Raw genomic sequence first — 20,244 nt, forward strand, 5'->3', positions numbered from 1 at the left:
TCTTGAGTGCTGTGTTAATCATTTTTTTTATTCTTCTCACTGCTGTAAGCATTGCTTGAAACAGGAAATCATAAATACTGGTGTAGAAATTCATGTGTCCCAATGCACACGTATCCCAACCCTCAGCAGAAAAATACAGGAAAATAATATTTATTGGCCCATTCCACCCACTGGATGCAGGTGGAATGGCTTTGTGCTTGCCTGCGGTGAGACTGCATGAAGTGGCACAGCTGGAGCCGGAAAGCCAAGCCTGGAGCTGAGAACAGTGTGAATCTGGGCTCTTGGAAGTGTTTTTAACACCTGGGACTTTTGTTTTTACAGTTCCAGATGCTGCTCCCTCGGGCGTGTCGGTGGAGGTTGTGAACAGCACCCTGGTGAAAGTCTTCTGGTTTGGGATACCAAGGGACAGAGTTCGTGGGCACTTAAAAGGCTACAAGGTTACAAAATTCTCTATAAATATTTGTATGTAGTTGAATAAATTATTAAATGAGTTCCAGATTGCAATCTCTCATTTGTGGGAAGGTGAGAGAGATCGTGATCATCCCCATACACTATAAATTGTTTTAGAAATCCCAATCTCCTCGCAGGTCAACTGGTGGAAAACAAAAAACATGCTGGATGGAAAGAGGCATCACCCAGAGAAACACTTCCTGACCTTTGTAGGAGACAGGAACTATGGGATGATTCCTGGCCTGGAGCCCTTCAGTGAATTCCGCTTGACAGTTTTGGCTTTCAACTCCAGAGGAGATGGCCCTGAGAGCTCCCCCGTGGTGTTTGAAACTCCAGAAGGAGGTAAGACAAGAGGAAAATATGGGATGGAGGGACATAAATTGAAATTGTGCTTGGGACAAGGCGAGCTGATTCCCTTATTTGAGGTAATAGTAAAAACTCCATTATTCATGGAACCCTTCACTTGAAAGGGGAGCTGTGGGTGTTGTGCTGAATTATAACCTCATTTAACAAGGATTTGTAGGGACAGACCTGCTCACTCTCCTCTGAGATCTCACCCCTGTGTCTTCCAGTCCCTGAACAACCACGTTTCCTCAGGATCCTGAGCTTTGACAAGGACTCGGTCACTCTGTCCTGGGGGCTTCCCAAGAAAGCCAATGGCCACCTGACAGGCTACGTCCTGCAGTACCAGATAAGTATGTGCCTGGTTTGCTTTGGGTGCAGAATTGAGGCAGGATTAGTTAAGGAAACTCCCAGGTGTGATGTGCACAGAGGCTGCCAGAGGGCAGGCTGCAGTCAGCTCCCAGAGCTGAAGGTTTTCCATGCACTTTTTCCCATGGAAGCTCCCATTGCTGCCATTCCCCATCCCACATTTATTGGCTGATTGAATTATTTCATAATTTCACCTAATGTAGTGGTTAAAAAGACCCATAAATTGTAGATGTCTTTTACTGGGGTGAAACTCACTTAATACAAAGTGAATTGTGATGAAAGCACTCTATGAAACCCCATTAATGTAGAGCTGCACATTATGTCAGGGAGCTTCTCCCCCCTAAGGTGCCTCAGCATCAACACAAAGAACCACCTGAGACATGGTGCCGAGTAACCACACTGAGAACAACCAAATTCCAGGGGATTTCTTTCTTTCTTGCCTAGGAAAGAAATGAGAAACAAAGACAACCTCAGGCAAGACCCAGTACTTAGCCCAGACTGCCACACCACCAGTTGTGTGGTGATAATTCAGTGTATTTTGTGCTCTTTGAGGGTGGAAAAGGAAACAGAAATCCCCCATGTACTTTACACTTCTCTGCTGATAGCAGAACTGCTCAGCTGCCTTTGCCAACAGGCTGGTGTCTGGATCTTCCTTTGCTTGTGCTGATTATGTGCAGAGAGTGGATCTATTTGCAGAATCCCAGACTGGTTCAGTTGGGAAGGGACCACAGAGCCATCTTGGTCATCCCACAGCTCAGGAGTGTGTCCAGATGGCTCTGGGATGTCCCCAGTGAGGCAGAGACTGCAGCCTCTCTGCTCCCTGCTCCAGTGCTCAGTCACTGCACAGGGAAGCTTTTCCTCATGTCCAGGTGGAACTTCTGGGCATCAGTTCCCTCCCAGTGCTGGGCAACACCAAGCACAGCCTGGTCCACATTCTGACACCTCCCTTCAGATATTTCTAGATATTTATAAGATCCTTTCTCCATTTTCTCACAACCCCTCCTCAGCTGCCAGCTCTGAGCAGCCAGAGCAGCTCACAGCCCACCAACCGCCCTCTAAGCTGCCAGTAGAAGTTCACAGATGTTTGGAAGCAAAGCAAGGAGCAATTCATAGATATTTAATGATGATGGGGACAATCATTCTTCCCTCCCACTCAGGCTGTGCATATGTGCACTCAGAGAGCTTCCCAAGAGCAGTGACAGCTCACCAAGCCGCTGGGAGATGGACACAGATGACATAAATCCCACTTAACCCTGTCAGGAAGGTCCCACAGCCTTCCTCCTCCCCTCTCCCAGCCGAGTTCTCCCTCCTGGGGGTGCTCAGGACACATTTCCATGGCTCTGACCGAGGTTCTCTTCCCTTGCAGTCAACGAGACGCACGAGGTGGGTGCCATGAGCGAGGTGAGCGTCAGCAACCGCTCGGTGCTGAGCTGGCGCCTGGCGGGGCTCAGCCCCAGCACCAAGTACAAGTTCTACATCAAAGCCTGCACGGCCAAGGGCTGCGGGAAGGCGGCCACCGAGGAGGGGCTGACGCTGGCCCAAGGCAGTAAGTTCACAAAGTCTGGTTTGGTGTGGAGGAGCTCTAAGAATAGCGGGGAAATGTTGGTAAAACCTTCCCCTGGGGCTGGGCAGGAAAGGAGCATGGGAAAGTGACTCAGCTGAGTTGGAGGTGGGAAAACAAGTTATAGAACCATGACGTGCTCACATGGTGGTTTATGGTGGTTGGTTGAATTCTGTTTGTTATACTTCAGTGGAATGTAACTGAAAATGGGATAACTGCTTCAAAAGGTCTGGGTTTTGCCATAAAGAGCTCTCCTTTGCACCTGCCTGGGGACTCTGCATTACTCTGCTTTGCAACAGGAAAATCCATCAGGAATACTCCAGGCTTGAGGTTTCCTTCTTAATTAAGGGAAATAAGTTTATTTTCCTTGCCATGAGAGCAGTCAATGGACTTTTTAATGTGGCCATGGTGTTCTTCAGGGAAGCAGAGCTCATCTGCTTCATTTTGCTGTGCAATCCTGTTTCTGTTCCCATCCTTAAGCCATGCTGGAATAAGAGAATTGCATTCAGGCACGAACAGAAAATTGAAGATGCAGATAATCTGTTCTCAGTAATATTATAAAAACAAATTCTGCCCGTGGATGAAGATGGGGGACTGCCAGCAACATTAGGGTCAGCTGTTTGACATGGAAAATCCAGATAAACATCGAGCTGACTGCATTTGCTCCATTATTTATGATTATTTTATCAGAGACTAGGAGTGAGCATTCGTGTGCCACTTACACCCTGTGCTGAAACACTGATGTTCAGTGGTTTAAAGGAAAATCCCCAGCACTCTGTGATAGCTCATCTTTCACTTTCAGCTGAAATGAAATGAAATGTACTGTGCTCAGCAAGTCTGAGAACTCCACAGTACTGAGGAGCAGCTCCTCGCTATTAATCAGAAACCATTGCTGTGCACTTACCCCGGGGAAGGAGAAACAGAATGTGATAAGCAAAAGAGTCCTGGCTGCATCATTTTTAGCAAAGATAACAGTCTGCAGCAATGTTGATGTAAAACAGAAAAATGGCCCATGTGCTGTTGGACTTCTAAGCTGCAGAATTCTTTTCAATTACTGGTAAAACAGGTAAAAAGTGTTTTAAACCTTCAAGTCCCAGTTCCAGATCCAGTCAGGAGCTGCCATTTGTTTTCCCAAAACTCCTTCTCAGCTCTCTTTTGGCCTCCAGTCTCACTGTAGGATACAGGTACTCAACTGGTAACAACTATTAATCACCTTAATTTAAAACTTATTCCTCATTATGAATTTTTTTTTTCCCCAATATAAAAATACCCCATTTCCTTTCATTAGTTGCCTTTTCTGGCCTTCATTGGGCTACCAGAAAAATGTGTTTTGACTCTTTGAAATGACCTTGTCACTGTTTAGAGATGTTGACATTCATTTTGTGCTCATTCCCTACTTTCCTAAGCTCTGTTTCAGCACTGGCAACACCTGATTCTTGTGAAATATTCTTAAACTAGAGTAGTGTAATTAATGAAAGCTGCAAGGGTTCAGTTCTATGATTTATGTCTGCTCCTTGCTGCTTCTCAAGCCACCCTAAATTAGGGCACTGCATCTGTCACTGAGATGCCATGAGAGTTCTGTGTCATTATTTGCTGGCTACATTGTTCAGATATTTTTCACCTAAACATGATAGGCTAAAAAAAAAAAAAGAAAAAAAAAATCACTCTTTTCTGTGACCTCCTTGGGGTTTTAAGCTGTGGTTTGGGGAGCGAGGCAATTGCTCAAAATTAAAACAATCTCTCTTTTTGAAGGAGGGGAGTGATTTCAGAAGTCAAAGTTTATCATTTCAAATGACCCACGTAAATGACAGATATAAAATGTGGTGCCCTCTGAAATGAAACTCCGTGATGGAGCGCTCCACGTTTCTTTGGGGGTTGATTCAGTGATTCTATAACCACTCTGTTCCAGTTTAATAATAAACCCATAAAGCTCTTGTTCATTTAAGGCTTTGGAAACTTCCACTGCTGCAATTCAGCCTTTGCCATGGGTATTTCAGAATTTCACAATGCAATCTGCCAGGAAAGTGGAAATGTTGAGGTGGCAACTCTGGATTCATTCATTTTATTTTTTTTACTTGATCTCCATCACTGCTGTTGCTTTAATTTATTTGCAGTTATCCTTTCTACTGTCATCTGCAAATGGAAAGAAAAGGGAAATTTCCTTATTTAATATGTGTGAGGATTCGTGTAACACCACTGAAAACAAATCTGTACAGGGAAAGTAACTCAGATATGAAAACACTGATAGGCAACCTAAGATCTTTATCATTTCTTGGTAAAATAAGCCTTGAAGCTGAGTAAAAGGGAATTTGGATTGCATTGCAAAATAAATAATAGCTTAATTTCTGTGGTTTCATCTTGGTTTCATTCCACAGAAAAAGGTATGTTGTTCTTAGAAAAGGGCTATAATCTCTGTCTTCATATTTTCAGGCAGTGCATCTTAAATGACCTCCAAACTAATTAATTTTCCCCTTGAAAATGTCAATTTCCCCAAGATCATTAGCCCTCAGAAACATAACACAAAATAACATTCTTCCAGAAGTGAAAAGATTAATTTAATGTAGCAGCCCTTCTTTAACACAAAGCTCCTTTTCATCTTGTCACCAGTGTTGCTCGGGGATTACCAAACACATATTACAAGTTGAGAATTATCATTGTGTGTCCAGAAATCCAAGCATTAATGAGAAATTCATCCACATGAAGCCACACAGTTGCAGTTTTATTCTCCAGAGAGGCCAGGAAATAAAAGTTCACCAGTTTCATTATATTCCAGTGCCCGTAATTCCCAAAGGATTTTGGAAAATCTCAGGCAGAGGGTCCTATCCTTTAGGACCAGAGTGACCATTTGGAACAAGGCTTGTGGGTTTAGCTCTCTTTTGCCACAGGCAGAGTGGAAAAGGAATAATAAAATAATTTTTCCTGTATGTAACCACTGGTGCTGTTAGCAGCAAACCCTTTTTGCTCACAATCAAAAAAATCTTAATAAAATCGGTGAAAATTTCTTGAACATCTCCTCACCTATAATTTTTTTCGTAATAAACTTTACATGCAACAGGTTTGCTAATCTCTGTAGTCTAAAACAATCCAAATTTAACATGAATTACCTCCTTCACTGAAAAGCCCTGAAAATGAAGAATAACTTCTGCTGCATATTTATACATTTTTAATATCCAGGCAGCAGGGGAAAATTAATGGAAGTTCAACTTTGCATTTATTGCAGCAGATGTATTTAGACAGGTATGGTTATAAATTAAGATGCTGCCCACAATTAGTATTTAGCTCTCAGACTGACAGGGTTTTTTTTTAATATAAATATATTTTATAACAGATGTGCTAACTTTTGGAGAACACTCTGGAAAATCTTTGGGGGTGGTTTCTATTGTTTTTCCCTTTATACCATAAGCTTCTATAAAAAATGTGTGTTCTGTTCTCCTCATAAATCTTGGAGCCCAGTAGGAATATTGTAAAATTGCAGTTCAGTGTTTAATGTTCATGCAAGTCCCCTGGTGTGGCTGATAAATAGTGGGGGAAGATGAGAAGTGCTGGTGATATGCCTTTATTACTAATGCTCCTTCTCCCTTATTGGAGATTAAAAACCCGACCCAACTGCTTTCAATTTTCTGCAGCTAATTCCTGCAGCTTTCAGGATGTTCCTGGCCCTCCAGAATGTGGAGTTTTGCCTTATCTGTGTATCTTTGCTTTTATTTTCCAGGAGGCCACACTGATTTTTCTACTCCAGCCACCAAACCCGCCCCCTTTAGCAAAACTTTCTCCTCTGTAGGGCCCTTGGTGGCTGTGTCACACACACCAGGACGAAATGGCACAGAAAGAAAACTCATAATCCCCCAGCACTGGACACCTGTTCTGAGTTTTAAAGGAAAAAAAGAGTATTTTGGGATAGGAGATGATAAATGAAGAGCTGTTGGTAAATCCCCAGTGCCAGGTTAGGCTGGGCTCATCCTCATCCCAGGGTGTGCATCCCACCCTGAGCTGCTCCATGTGCCAGGGCATCAGACAGAGCTGAGCAATGAGTGGACAGAAAAAGGGATTTTTTTCAGCCATCTCATTTCCCTCTTTCTGCTTCTCTAAAGAGCTGATGGTTCAGAAAGAGGCTGCCACAAGCTGGGAATCCATGGGGGCAGAGAGGTAAAGTTGGTTTAGGAATATTCACCACAAACCACCTGCCAGGAGCTCAAGGTTTAGGATTTTCTTCCCGGGAATTCAGGAGAAATCCTTCCTTAGGAAGCTGGCGTGTGAACACTTTGGATCATGTAGTTATCACATCATGCTCGAGCATTACGTGGAATTTAACAGATGTTGGGTTGAAGGCTCGTGTTCATTCCTGTTCCTTTATGGATAATATTCCCAATTTTTCTGATGCCTTGATTTTAAAACATGTAATTAAAATGTACCTGTGGTATCCTGTTGCTCAATTTGCAGTTTGATTAGAAACTATAGCTGGGTTTCGCATACTTCATTTAGCAAAAAATTACTGATAGATGGATTAATTTATGCAAATGAGCTGTGCCTCAGTATCAGCAGTGTTTCAGTGGATGTGTTCTCTCTGGTCCCTGTGGTCTGCTCATTTAACTGCTTATTGTAATACACAGAGAGTTGCCTTGAAAAACTTACCCTGAACTGCTGCTTTGACTGTGCTTGGATTTATCTTAATCTGTTTTTTTCTCTTTTTTTCCCTTCAGCTGTCAACTCAGCCTTAATCTCCAGCAGCTTCTTGCTTTGCTTGTTTACTAGTTGAAGTATTAATGAGCATTGTTGCCGTCGGTGCTAATTGGCCGAGTAGTTTTCAGATTAGACTTTGTGCTCAAGCCTTAGTTTAGATGGCTTTGGACAAAACAGGCAAATCAGGCAACTGAAAACAGTTCAGGAATTATTTTTATTAAGTGCAGCCCCCCCAAATTTCTCTCCTGCCATTGAGGACAGGGACACTCCCGTGTTTTAAGAGATCTCTCCACGTCACACGGAGTTGTGAATTTGCTGAGCAGGCTGTTCACGTCCAGGCAGTGATTGTCAACTGCTTTCCACAAAAGCTGTTCTAAAAAATCTTATTTAATGGCCACAGTCTGAATGCAGATGGAGTTACAGGAGGCATTCTGCAACAAACAAGGTTCCATAACCACAACTACTGGAATTCACTTTCTCCTAATCAAATATTAAACTCATCATCAACGCTTAAATGCCTAAATATCCATTTACAGGCAAATTGTTGAGTTGTTTCTAAACCAGTGCTTTGTGCGGGCCTTGTGGAACTTAAAAGGACACAGAAAATCACTGTCAGGAGAGAAGCAAGCACAAATCCCCCTGTTAATTTTTTTCTGGGAGACATATAAGAATCCATATCCAGCTAACAAGCTGTCTGTGCTTCCCTGCTGAGTTCAGTTCAATGGGAGAAGCATCAAACCCCAGATTATCCATACAAAGCAAGCCCGTTTGCAAGTTGTAATTTTTTAAGCATGCATTAGTTAAAGCAGATCCATAATCCCCCATCAATATTAACTCTCATCCTGGGAGATGAACAAACCCCTTCCTAAACATCAGGATTACTCCAGTCTGCTGTTGATTTCATCTGACAGAACGTTAAAAATCAAAGGGAGGGAATGTTTGGGGGTAGTTTTTTTTTGCTTTGGAAACTCAGATTGCCTGATGCCAAATGTTTAGAATCACGTTGTATTTGTCTGTTATTTCTAACTGTGCATTTCCTAGGCTTTTTGTCCATGAATGCCATTAATCCCTGTGCCTTGAATGTGTGCATTCTGTAGGTAAAGGCAGCGGCAGGATTTCAGACGCAGTAAAGCCCACCCCAAAGTTTCAGCCCAGCGAGGCCCTTGAGCCTGGCACTGAGTACACAATCCGCCTAGTGACTAAGAACTGGGTGGATAACAATAGCATTTTTGAAGATGTAATTGAGACCAGGGGGAGAGGTGAGACCCGAAGCCCTTCGAGGTGCTGAACGTTTGTTTTTCCGTGTGGCTCGATGCCGAGGCTCCATCCTGTGCAGTGCGAGTGTCCCAAGCTCATCGCTCCTCGCAGTTGAATCCCATGGCAGCACAAACACATCCCAGGTTCTTGGCTGAGCCCTGTGCTTTACAACAGCCTGGAGCAATCCCAAAGCTTTACAAAGCTGTGCAATGTGAGAGGGCAGCTGTGATAAAACCCATAAGCGGCCAGCTTGGTGATCTGCGTGTACTGGGGGCACTTTTACCTCTCTCTGTCTTTCGCAAAACTGCTTTGGCATGAGAGGCTTAACAGCTCTGTGCTCAGCTTTCCTGTGTGGTGCTAATCCTGTGAGTCAACTGCTCTCTCAGAGCCACCTTGCCAAGTGTCTGTGTTGTCCCTCGTCACCCCCACGCTCCCCTCCAGTCCCAAATGTCCCACTCTGGACACATTCCTGCCTCACCCTGAACACCATCAGTAGTGATAGATCAATTCCTCTAAGATCCAGAGAGGAACGTGATGTGTTTGTGTTTTTGGGGGGTGCTGCCCTTTCCCTCTGATTAATTTTCTCCCTTTTTCCCCCCTCTCCCATCTCCCCAAGCCTACGCTGGCATTTACGAGGGGATTTCCACCCAGGGCTGGTTCATCGGGCTGATGTGCGCCATCGCCTTGCTCACCCTGCTGCTGCTAACGATCTGCTTCGTCAGAAGAAATAAAGGAGGCAAATATTCAGGTAAATGGATTTATTGTCCTTTCCCCACATTCATGTGTTAATAACTAACATCCTTCAGAGGTTTCTCTCTGGGGGCCGCAAGGCCGCGAGCACAAACATCCAATTAGGAATTGTAGCTTTAGATGAATATCCACAGAAGGGATTTTAATGAATGTGAGTGGAGCTGTGCTGTGTGCTGGCCACAGGGCCTGCAAAGGCCTTTCCCAGCACTCCTGGAATATTCCAGCATTTAATCCAGCAAGATCCTTGCTGGCAGGACTCCCTGTCCACTTTCCACCTGGCAACTGCTGCTGGACACGTGGACAGAATTTCCGCGGGCAGCTTAACAGTGGAATATTTGGTTAAAAATTACCTCTGTCATTTCCCAAGCAGTGAGTAGGGATTTAGGAAAATTATTGAAGTAGAAATCTGGTTGCCCAAAGTGGTGGTGGATGCTCCATCTCTGAAAACATTCAGTGCCAGGCTGGACAGGGCTTGGAACAACCTGGGACAGTGGGAGGTGTCCCTGCCATGGCAGGGGTGGCACTGGATGAGCTTTAAGGTCCCTCCCAACCCAAATCCTTCCATGATTCTATAAATACCTGCTTATAATCAGTTAGGGAATGGTCCCAAATGACTGGAAGCTCCCAGGCTGTGTCCAGCCAGCTCCAGGCCAGGCTGGAGGTGATTACAGATGTTTTTCCCATTGCCCCTGGGAAAAGAAAAATCCATGGCAGAACACAACACAGAGATCTGTCCTTTATTTTATTTGCACAGTGAAAGAAAAAGAAGATTTGCATCCAGATCCCGAAGCTCAATCAATAAAAGATGAAATCTTTGGGGAATATAGGTAAATAGGACCTGCTTTCACGAGCCTTTGTGTTTCTTGGGGTTTTGTTTGTTTCCAAATGCCATCATTACTCGGGACATTTTTATGGCATGCAATTAATGCTGTTTTTCATTTTCAAAGCAAACCTCATAGGAGTGGATAAGAGTAGGAATCTAAAGGTATATCCAGTATATTTCAATCCATCCAAGCTGGGATATAAGGAAATGTTGATGTATCGGTGGTTATTTTTCACTTTTTTTTGTTTCTTTAATTAGCATTGTATGAATAATGTAAATATATATGATAATTTGGGGTACTGCTGAAAAGCCCACTGAAGTCAGTGGATTGAATTCTATGCCTTCAGTGGGTTTTTGAAACTCAGGCCCAAATCATGTAATATGGGGAATGGTCATTTTGGGGAAGAAAACAAGAAAAGTTTGGAATATGGTAAAGAATATTAAAAAACCAAAAATCTTTCTACAGAAATCCCTGTGGGAGAATTGAAATAACCACTTTGGCTGCTTTAAAATAACTAAAACTTCTAGCAATATGTAATTGTGATATGAAAGAAAATTCATATAATTATAAGAACCATGCTGGAAAACTGGTGTTGCTGCCCTTAAGGGCATAAAATTGCTGTTGAAATCCCACTTATATATACTACATTATTTGTACTGGAGTAGGGCTTTTTCTTTTTTTTTTTTTCTGCATAATTTCATCTTTATTTAATTTTTAATGCTTTCTAATGGGACAAATATTTAGAAAGGTAAGAAAGCCCTGAGGTTAATAACTTTGACCCCCCTCCTTTCCCCCCAGAAATCCAAACTTGTTTTGTTTTTTTTCCTGAGGAGAAATGCCCTGTGCAGAAAAATAGCAATTTTTTTCTGTGTTGTTTATGCAGACATTGAATCCATCCTGAAGAAATGAAGCTCAGGTTCATTTCTCTGTCCTTCCTTAGATAAAATTGCCAAAGATTTGACAGCGAGTTGGCATTAGCAGCAAGGGCTGTTCTTGAGTAATTATGTCCCTAATCCAGAGGCCAGATTTAGGGTTTTGGTTTTTTTTTAACCTTTTAATGTTTTCCCAATCCCCCCAGATGTCCTGTTCAGGCTGTTCTTGTTCCTCTTCTGTGGTGCCATTTGGAGGAATGGCCTTGAAATTCCCCTTTTTTCCCAGAATTTTGGTGGTGGGCCTGTCCTTTTTCTTGGAATTTTTGCTGAACAGAGACTGCAGATGCAGATGTTGATTCTGCTTTGGTTTTTCCCAGTTCTTCCCCTTTTTCCTGGAATTTTCACTGAACAGAGATTGTAAATACAGACATTGATTCTGCTTTGGTTTTTCCCAGTTCCTCCCCTTTAGCAGAGGCAAACTGCAGTGAGATAAACTTTGGTAAAATAAAATAAAATAACAGCAGGAAAAAAGGGGTAAAGCACCTTTATTGGTCATTTAAACTCAAAGAGATGCTCCCAAAGCAGTGAGATGTGACCCACTGATGTGATATCACTTCATCCACCCACCCCAAAAAGAAATTGAAATAAATAGTCCCTGAATGTTGCCCAGTGTTTTGCAAAATGAAAAGCGTCTCTCTGTGAGGTTCCAAATACTTGACATCAGCCCTGGTGGCTGGAACCCACCAATCCTTTCCAGCATTCCCTTCTCCTTCCCCTTCTGTCCATTCTGCCTGCCCAAGGCAAAAAGGGAAAAAAAACCAACAGATGGGTATTGATAATGCCCATTAACCAGTTAATTTGTGTGAATAATGACAAATTCCTGTGTGGGGGGAGCTCAGGTGTGTGGGCATCACCCATGTGAGGAGCACTCAGAGGTCAGCTCATCCCACCTGCCCCTCACTCTTCCCTTCCCAAGCCAGGAGCAGTTTTTCCCTCCTTGCCAGTGAAAGGCGGATTTTTGGAAAGGCATCTCTTTATTTTGTAGTGACAGCGATGAAAAGCCGCTGAAAGGCAGCCTCCAGTCACTTAACGGGGACATTAAAGCCACTGGAAGTGCTGATAGTCTGGTAGATTATGGAGAAGGGGAGCATGGCATGTTCAATGAAGATGGTTCATTTATTGGAGCTTATTCTGGATCTAAGGAAAAAGGATCCGTGGAAAGCACTGGGAGTTCTACGGCAACTTTTCCTCTCCACGCCTAAAACGATTGGTGTTTAATTGTGCTATTTATCCTGGCTAGCTCTCCACAGCTCCCCTGTGTGCTGGGGATCAGGGGGCCAGTTGAGCCAGTCAGGAAAATCCTGGCGTCCAGGTAATACAAAAATGAGTCACTGCCACTAAAAGGTGATTTTTCCATCCTAATTTCTATGTGTTTTCTTCTCAATAAATCAGAATAATTCTTTATTCTACCTGATGTGTTAGTCTGAGCAAACCAGAGTTTCTCGGTGGTACATCTGTATCCTTACCTGCTGCTCCAGGTGTTTCTTAGGCTTGGAATATGTTTCTCTGTGTAGTATTTTTGCCCTGTTATCACAGGTCTATGTGTAAAATTCCCTCATGGCCTTGGTTATAACCTCAAGGTTATGGCACCAGCTAAAACAGTTCACTCTGCAAAGTGACACAAAGAGGAAAATTAGAATTTAAAATACCAGAGAAATATATTCTATATATTGTATAATTTTTCCTAAAGAATTAAACCCCTTTATGTATGATATTCAAAAAAAAAAACTGTTTTAGTGGTTACAGCTGACTTCAACTACCAACACTTAGAAATGCAGCTTTACCCACAGGAGAGTGTGGGTGAAGCTGCTGCCCAGTAGCTGGCACTATTTCCTTAAATAAGCTGCAGCTCTTTCCTGTGGCAAGGCAAAACAGGGTTCCCATCCACCATCACTCGAAATATTTTTAATTTTTCCCAGCTGCAAGCTGCATTTCTAAGCAAACTCCTTGGTGTCTGTCTCATATCTGTATATTTGTGAGCTAGCCAACATTTCATGGAGACGTTGTACATATGATATTAATATTGATACAAGTCCAGAGCAGCCTGGTTTTATTTTGATCTGAGACATGTTGCTAGCATGGGTCTGTATAGCTGTGTAGGAATGAGTAGAATTGCTTCTCAATATGGATTTGGACCAGCAAAATTAGTTTTCAGAAGGAGTTGTATGTATAGGAACCATCCAAACCTCACACCATTCAAACATCACCTGAACTAGACCTACCTGACTTTCAAGAGTTCATTTCTTTTCAGCCTATTCACTGTTAAATAAACAAGAACAAAAAGCAAAGAGAAAATATTATGGTAGAGTTTGTTTTCCTATTTTGTTGACTGAATGCTGGTTTAAATCCGGTTCTTTGCCTCTCCAGCACTAACTCAGCCGAGCTGTACAGCACATTTTTTTGGTCTTTTTGTATTGGAATCTCCTGGATCTCTTTTTAATGGCATTTGCATTCTTGAATCTGCTTGTTTGAGTAGAGCATCAACGTGGCTTCATTTCTTCTGTCACTCCCATTAGGAAAGTTTTTAAGTAGTTCCTGCAGGAAAAATAGATCCTCAAAGCTGTTTGGCATCCTGCTAGCAATTAGGCAAATATCCCCAAATGGCTCCTCCATGATTTCAGTGGAAGAAAGAGAGGAAGCAAGAATTACTCACCTGGTTCTGAGTTTCCAGCAAGGGCCATGATTAAGCCCAGGGAAATGCAGATTTTTTTTTCCCAGTGGAAAGGCAGTGGATCCCCCACTGCTCCCCCCAGGCTGGGGCTGCTCCTCAGAGCTCGGCAGCTTCGGGAAGCCTTTGGTGCTCAAGCTTCTGCTTTCCTGTGCCTCTTTTTGGGTTTTTGATTGGAGCTTTTAAGGGCTTTTTATGTAACCTCTGTTTGGGAAAAGCAAACTCCAAAAGCCCCGTTCAGGCTATGCCTGTGAGTGTAAAATGGTGAGTGGAAATCTGCCCTCAATCAAGAATTATCCCATCCCATATCAGTGACCCACATTATTCACTTTTTATTATTTATAAAATTCTGTTTTCTATATTTCACTCAATCCAAACACCAAAAAGTCCAAAAGCCTTTTAATTTTGGGGGGGAAAAGTAATTTTCCAAAGAAGGGAGTGTACAATTAGAGAAATGTGAAAATTGGCATCTCAGCAACAGAGACATTTCCCAGCAGCATCTTTATCTGCTGACTCGTGTCTGCTGCAGCCCAAACCAGATAAAATCTAAGAACTGATTAGCCTTGTGACAACCTGCTGCTTGCTTTGGGCTGGTTTTAAAGCATTTCCTTAGGGAATCATCTGCAGTGATCAAAGGTCTTCGAAATTTAGGGAATAAAATTGGGGTGGGCTCCCCCAAATCCTCACTTTGGGCTGTGGGGAGGCTGTGCCTGCACACATCACATTTTCCTCTGGGTCACTGCAGATAAACCAGACCCCTCACCCCAGAAAATGCCTCTGTTTTAGAGAAATGTTCCATTTGTCTGTGCAGTTTCAGGCATATTAATGGGTGCCAAATGATGCAGTGATGGATTTCAATCCCTTGTGCAGCTCTGGCTCTGCTGCTGCTGCCAAGAGGGGTTTGTGATGTGCTGCTCAGCCGGGCTGGTGGCACTGCTCTGTCCACCCTGATTTCAATTCACTGCCTTAAATCTTCATCTTGGTGTTTCCATGATGCCTCAGGACCTAAAAATCAGACAGGGAGGGAAAGATGTGCAATGGAACCTGGATTTTTGAATACAAAATTCCTGGTTTTGAGGAATATGCCCGATGAATATTAAACAAGTGGCTCAAACTCCCAGGAAATCTCACTCACCTGAGCTGTTTTCTCTGCCCCAATCATTTATTTTCCTTTTTTTCCCTGCATTGGGGTTTTATTTCCTGCTCTAAAGCTACTTGGAAAGTGCAGGGCATTGATGATTTTTTGGAGATTGGCTTTCAAAAGTAAATTAACAGAGCAAGCTGAGGTTTTGTTGAGTTTTTTGTCATTGCAAGGAGCTGGGCTGTGTTCTTGTCTTGGTCTGAGACAGGTGAGGGGAAGTGTGACCATGCAGCTCAATAAAAGTGTCACCACCTGCACTGCAGTTTATGGAACTTCCTGAGTTGGAAAGGATCCACAAAGTCATCAAAGCCCACCCAAAAATCACTCCCTATTCTGAAATAGTGCATTGAGTATTAAATCTCTGTGTTGCTTTGTTTGGGACTTTTTTTGATTTTTGGTTTTTTTTCCCTCCAGCCAGGGGAGTTTATTAAAGTTAGCTGCCGGAAATAAATTTCTTTCCAATGACATTTAAAATTCTTCAAATTTAAATTTCTTTAAATCAATTAACACCTAGCAGGGAATTCCAGCCTGCCTGCTGGGAGGAGGGAGTCCAGCCATGGGAGTTGAACAGGGAATTATTATTTATCCCATGCCATGGCTGTGGTTGGGTTCCATTTGCTTCTGACACATTTTGTCTCAGTACAAGTGGGAAATGGCACTCTCAGATTTGATATCCAGGTTGAGCCAGGATGTAATTCCAACCCTCAGGGCATTTCCCTGGCCCCATGGATCCAGGTTTGGGGATTTAAGCAGCCTCTGGAAGAAGAGAGGGATGGGTCTTGCTGAAAAAGTTGTGCAGTTTGGACTGTGCATGAGATTAAACAAATAAAATCAGCTCTTCCTAAATAATGGGAAAAAAACTGCTCTGTCCTTTCTCCCAAGGGGGGCTGTTTGGATTCCCAGAGCAGCATAATATTGATTGGGTGTGGATTAATTTTTCTCTAATTTTTATATATGTATACATATATTATATATATATATAATATATATAATATATATAATATATATAATATATATAAAAATGTAATTACATTATCAAGAACTTGCAGGAACAGCCCCAGCTTCCCTCCCTGGCAAAATTAGGGGATCCAATCTCCAGAAACCCTCATGGCTCTGCACTCCAGCAGGATAAAAGAGCAGCACTGGGCATCAATGCCCTGCTGGGGCTGGATTTTTAGGAGGAGCAGAATTCAAAATCAAATCAGAAAATTACTTTCCCCCTCTGGATAAAATCATGTGTCCATGTATAAAAAAATTTAAAAACCTTCATTGTAACTCACATCTTAAATGGATCTAATTAGCAAATCATTTAATGCTGGATATTTGTTCTGCTGTGTTACAAATTCCAGTGAGTAACTCTTTTCCTGGTAACTGCTTCCATTGACTCAGTGGCTCCAATCCAGTGCACGAGAGGTTTTCATCAAAGTTTTCAGGCCAATATTATTTGTGACACAAAAACAAATAGTAGTGCATTTTTCTGTATTTAAAAAAAAAAAAAAAAAGAAAAAAAAAAAGTGGGGTTTTTAAACAGTGGTTTCACATTTTGTAAAGAAAAGTTAGAATAACGTTCACTGCTCCCTGAGCTTTTGAGAGGAAACCTCAGCATCATTTTTCACAGCCATTCTTTTGCAGATGAGAAGTGTATTTGGGTTATTTTGCTTACCTGTAAGAACAGATAGAAAGAAAGGAAATTCTTCATGGAGAATTCCCTTTGTTTGCCAATGGATCACACCCTCAGCTGCATCTCTGTCAGTGTTTATGACAAAAAAAATCAAGGTACAAAGCACGCTGGAGTAGCAGGACGTGTTTACATTGCAGCTCTGGATCTCTCATGTCAAATCTCAAGTGATCTGCACTGATTTGTTCTGTTTTCAGGCAGGAGCCCCTCGGGGGGTTTGAGCCAAAGCATTCTGTCTGTTCATTTTTTTATTATTATGGTTCTGACTTTAAACAAGAGACTTTGTAATTTCATGAGAAAAAGATCAAAGGAAATGTGGTGTCACCATCACAATGTTACTTTTTTGGGAGCTAAATGTTAGTGTGCATTGATTAAAGTTTAGAGGAACGTGTTGTACTGTAGTTGCTGTTTGTACCACGCAGATGTGCACGTACCGTTTGAAAAGATATTTTCATTTTACATGAAATACAACTTTGCTAATAAAAGTTTGACTTGATGTAATCTTCAAAAGCCTTGGCTGCAATCAGCAAGTTTCTTTTGTTTGGTTTGGGGGTTTTGTTTGATTGGGTTTTTTTGCATGACACTGTTTATTTGCTGGGAATCTGATTTAATTGTGAGCCTCAGCCCTCTCTAGGCTGTGATTTGTGGGGTTTTTTTTTGGTTTCACACCAAGGTTGAGCTGCCCTTGGTTTTCACTGGGATTTTTGGACACCATGGATCATCAGCCCTCTGGATATGACACCAAAGCAGGATGAAGCTGACCTGCAAAGAGCCTGAATTCAAATTCCTCATTGATTCTGGGTGATCCTCTCCTGGACCAAACTGTGACCCTGTAAATTGTTAACATCTCTCACAGGTTTTACTCACCCTGTTACCAGCACAAAACCTCCCAGCACACAGAGTTTCTACTCCTCTTCATTAGAGATCACCAGAATATTGGAAATTTTATAAATATCCAGGTAATTTTATAAACATCCAGGTAATTTTATAAATATCCATGTGCACACAAACCCAGTCAGACCATTTTTTGGTGTTTTTTTTAGGGAAAACTACACTTGTGCTTAAAGTCTGTAAAAAAAAGATGCAAAAAAAAATCTATATGGATTCATTTTATAGGAATTTAAATGGGCTTTGTCTGCCAAGGAAAATATCTCAGTTCTTTCGTTACTCCCTCTCTCCATCACCAATACTCTGTCCCAGGATTAATTCTACTCTGTCCCTGGGGGAGGCTCTGCAGTGAACACCAATTCACCCTCCTGATTCCTGGAACAGCCAACCTGAGGAGTCACTGAAAGGCAGCAGACAAATCCACAGCAGCTGTTATTGCTGGAAAATCCATTTTTTTAATGTGTTTAATGGGGATCTGAAAGAGCTGGTTGATGCTCAAGTGTGTTGAGCACCACCCTTGATGCTGGTGTGGCTTCTGTGCTGTTCTGAGTGTATTTCACTGCATTTCAGTGAAAGGAATTCTTTTTTTTTGCCACATGTTTTTAGCTGCTTCACTTCAGCAGGAAAGCTTTGGGACTTTTTTTAATGCATTCTTCACCTGCAAGAAGTGAATACCCTCAGAGGGAATGTGCTACCATCCTGTGCTAACAGGAATTCACCTTTCAGGGAGCCATCAAGGGCATCCCAAGAAGGTTTTTATTATCATTCATATCCTGGAATAATGAGATTTACACTTTTCTCAATAGCATAATGGAGGGGAGAAAGTCCTACAATCATGTGCTTCACTGGAGTGAGAATAAAGGTGCTGCTGCCACCAGCAGGTGTGTGGGAGCTGATCTCACACAAGTTTAAGGATAAAATATGGATTTATTTTCCTCTGTGAGGCAATTTATATGAAACATGCATTAAAATATTCCTGGACTGCTGAAAATGAGAGTGAAAAACAACTTCCAGTGGTGCAGGAGCTCTGGTTAATTATGTATAATTTTGAAAATATTTGATCTTTTGATTTGGGGACAAGGTTATCATGATTAGACCTGGTTTGGGGGCAGAGCATTCCTTCTAATGCTCAAACATTTCCCTCTGTTCTTCAGTCTCACAAGGAAATGTCATCACTTTTCCACTTCAGCATCTGTTGATCAGCTGGGGACGCAGAGGAGCCCCTCAGTCACCCCCAGGGAAACACCAGCAGCCTCACTCTGCTGAAATGTCTGAGCTCTGCACATTTCTCAGCCTCATTTAACAAGACTTGGGTGTTGTTCTTATCCCTCCCAGCCCGGGGTTTGCATCATGTTCTTCCCCATTTGTTTGGAACACTGGGGCAGGAATATCTCAAACAAGAAAATAGACAGCAGTACCCCAGGCTTGGGTTGGTTTGGTTTTTGGTTTTTTTTTGCTTTTACCACCTGATTTTGTTTGGGACTCCCAAAACTTGTTTGCAGTAGTTTTATTGACTCAAAACTCTAAAAATGGATGGTTTTGGTGGCTGTGCTTCACCTGGGATGGGGATGAGGATGGCTGTGAGGAGGAGTGGGAAAGAAGGGGCAGCTGTGGCTGGCACAGGACCAGAACTGGGTCATTCCCAATTGTTCTTCCTGCAGAAAATGGGGTACAGGAGGTGCCTCTTTGCCAATTATCCTGGTGGAAAATCAGATTTTCCTTCCAGTGGAATTACCTTGGTGGCTGAGAAGTGAATTTCCCTGAGCTCTGGAATGGGGAAGCTCTGCACTGGTGTTGCAGCTCCTTGTGTGGGAGCAGGAGCAGAGGTTTCCCACACCTCTCCTGGGCTGGGCATGGAGCTGGAGCCCCATGGAAAAGTGGCTCAGGTGAGAATAACCAGCAGTGGGAAGAAGGGTTTGGTGCTGCTTTACCTGGAAGAGAACATCAGAAGACCTTGCTGAGGAGATTTGGGGGGCTGTGGTCCCTCCTAAGGGGGTTTGCTGTACCAGGGCTGCTTTTTCCCCCTTTTCCCTTGGCTGGATGATGTGGCTGCTCTGTTGTCTTTCTCCTGGAATAAGTTTCCTTCTCCCTAAGGCAGCCAGGCTGCCTCTCCTGCACAAGCTTTGTTGTTTTGTCCCCCTCCTGACCCGATCAGGATTTATCTGTGTTGATCCCTCACCTCCTCCATCCAGGGCTTGGAAAAGTTCCAGCCTGTTTTGTATCTGTGCTGAGGCTTCTCCTTCTCCGTGCATATTTCTCCTCAGCTCCTCGGGGAAGTCGTATTTCACTGACTGTGTGTTCTTCCCTCCTCCCCAAGTATCAATAAATGCAAAACCAGCACAGGCAGGGATTTTGAATTCAGCATGGATCAAGGTGTCCGAGCTTCCAGCCTTTATAGTACTTTAAAAAAACATTATTTTTATTTATTAAAAAAAAAAAAAACAACATAAAAAAACCAAAACAATTTATCCAAAGAGTTCCCATTTGCTCCTGTGGGTGATGGAAAGATCTGGGCAGGAGTTGAGGCCCTCCCCAGCGTGTTCCTGGTGTGGGGACCCTGCCTGAGCCTGGTGCTGGGGTGGGATTTCACCTGGGAATTGCTGCTGCTGCTCCCTCCTGTGCCTCTCTCTCTGCAGGTGGCTGGACACATCAGGCTGCTGCTATTTTGAAATGAGTTCTTTTTATGATTATTTATTAAATAATG

At 42.8% G+C, this 20,244-nt stretch overlaps 1 protein-coding gene across 4 annotated transcripts in view; it reads left to right on the forward strand.

Moving 5' to 3' along the window:
* Nucleotides 1-17,162, forward strand: part of CHL1 (cell adhesion molecule L1 like) — a 126,974-nt gene extending 109,812 nt beyond the window's left edge. For 3 of the 4 annotated variants that reach the window (XM_058845031.1, XM_058845030.1, XM_058845028.1), the window contains 7 exons: nt 322-437; nt 588-792; nt 1,023-1,145; nt 2,528-2,707; nt 9,276-9,407; nt 10,164-10,236; nt 12,151-17,162. In XM_058845031.1, the coding sequence (XP_058701014.1) occupies nt 322-437; nt 588-792; nt 1,023-1,145; nt 2,528-2,707; nt 9,276-9,407; nt 10,164-10,236; nt 12,151-12,367 (1,046 nt within the window). In that variant the 3' untranslated portion in view covers nt 12,368-17,162. The remainder of the gene's footprint in view (nt 1-321; nt 438-587; nt 793-1,022; nt 1,146-2,527; nt 2,708-9,275; nt 9,408-10,163; nt 10,237-12,150) is intronic. The other variant, XM_058845032.1, reaches the window with a different exon arrangement.
* Nucleotides 17,163-20,244: the final 3,082 nt, after the last annotated feature.

Source organism: Poecile atricapillus, chromosome 9 (genome assembly GCF_030490865.1).
Source record: "Poecile atricapillus isolate bPoeAtr1 chromosome 9, bPoeAtr1.hap1, whole genome shotgun sequence".
Classification (NCBI taxonomy): domain Eukaryota; kingdom Metazoa; phylum Chordata; class Aves; order Passeriformes; family Paridae; genus Poecile; species Poecile atricapillus.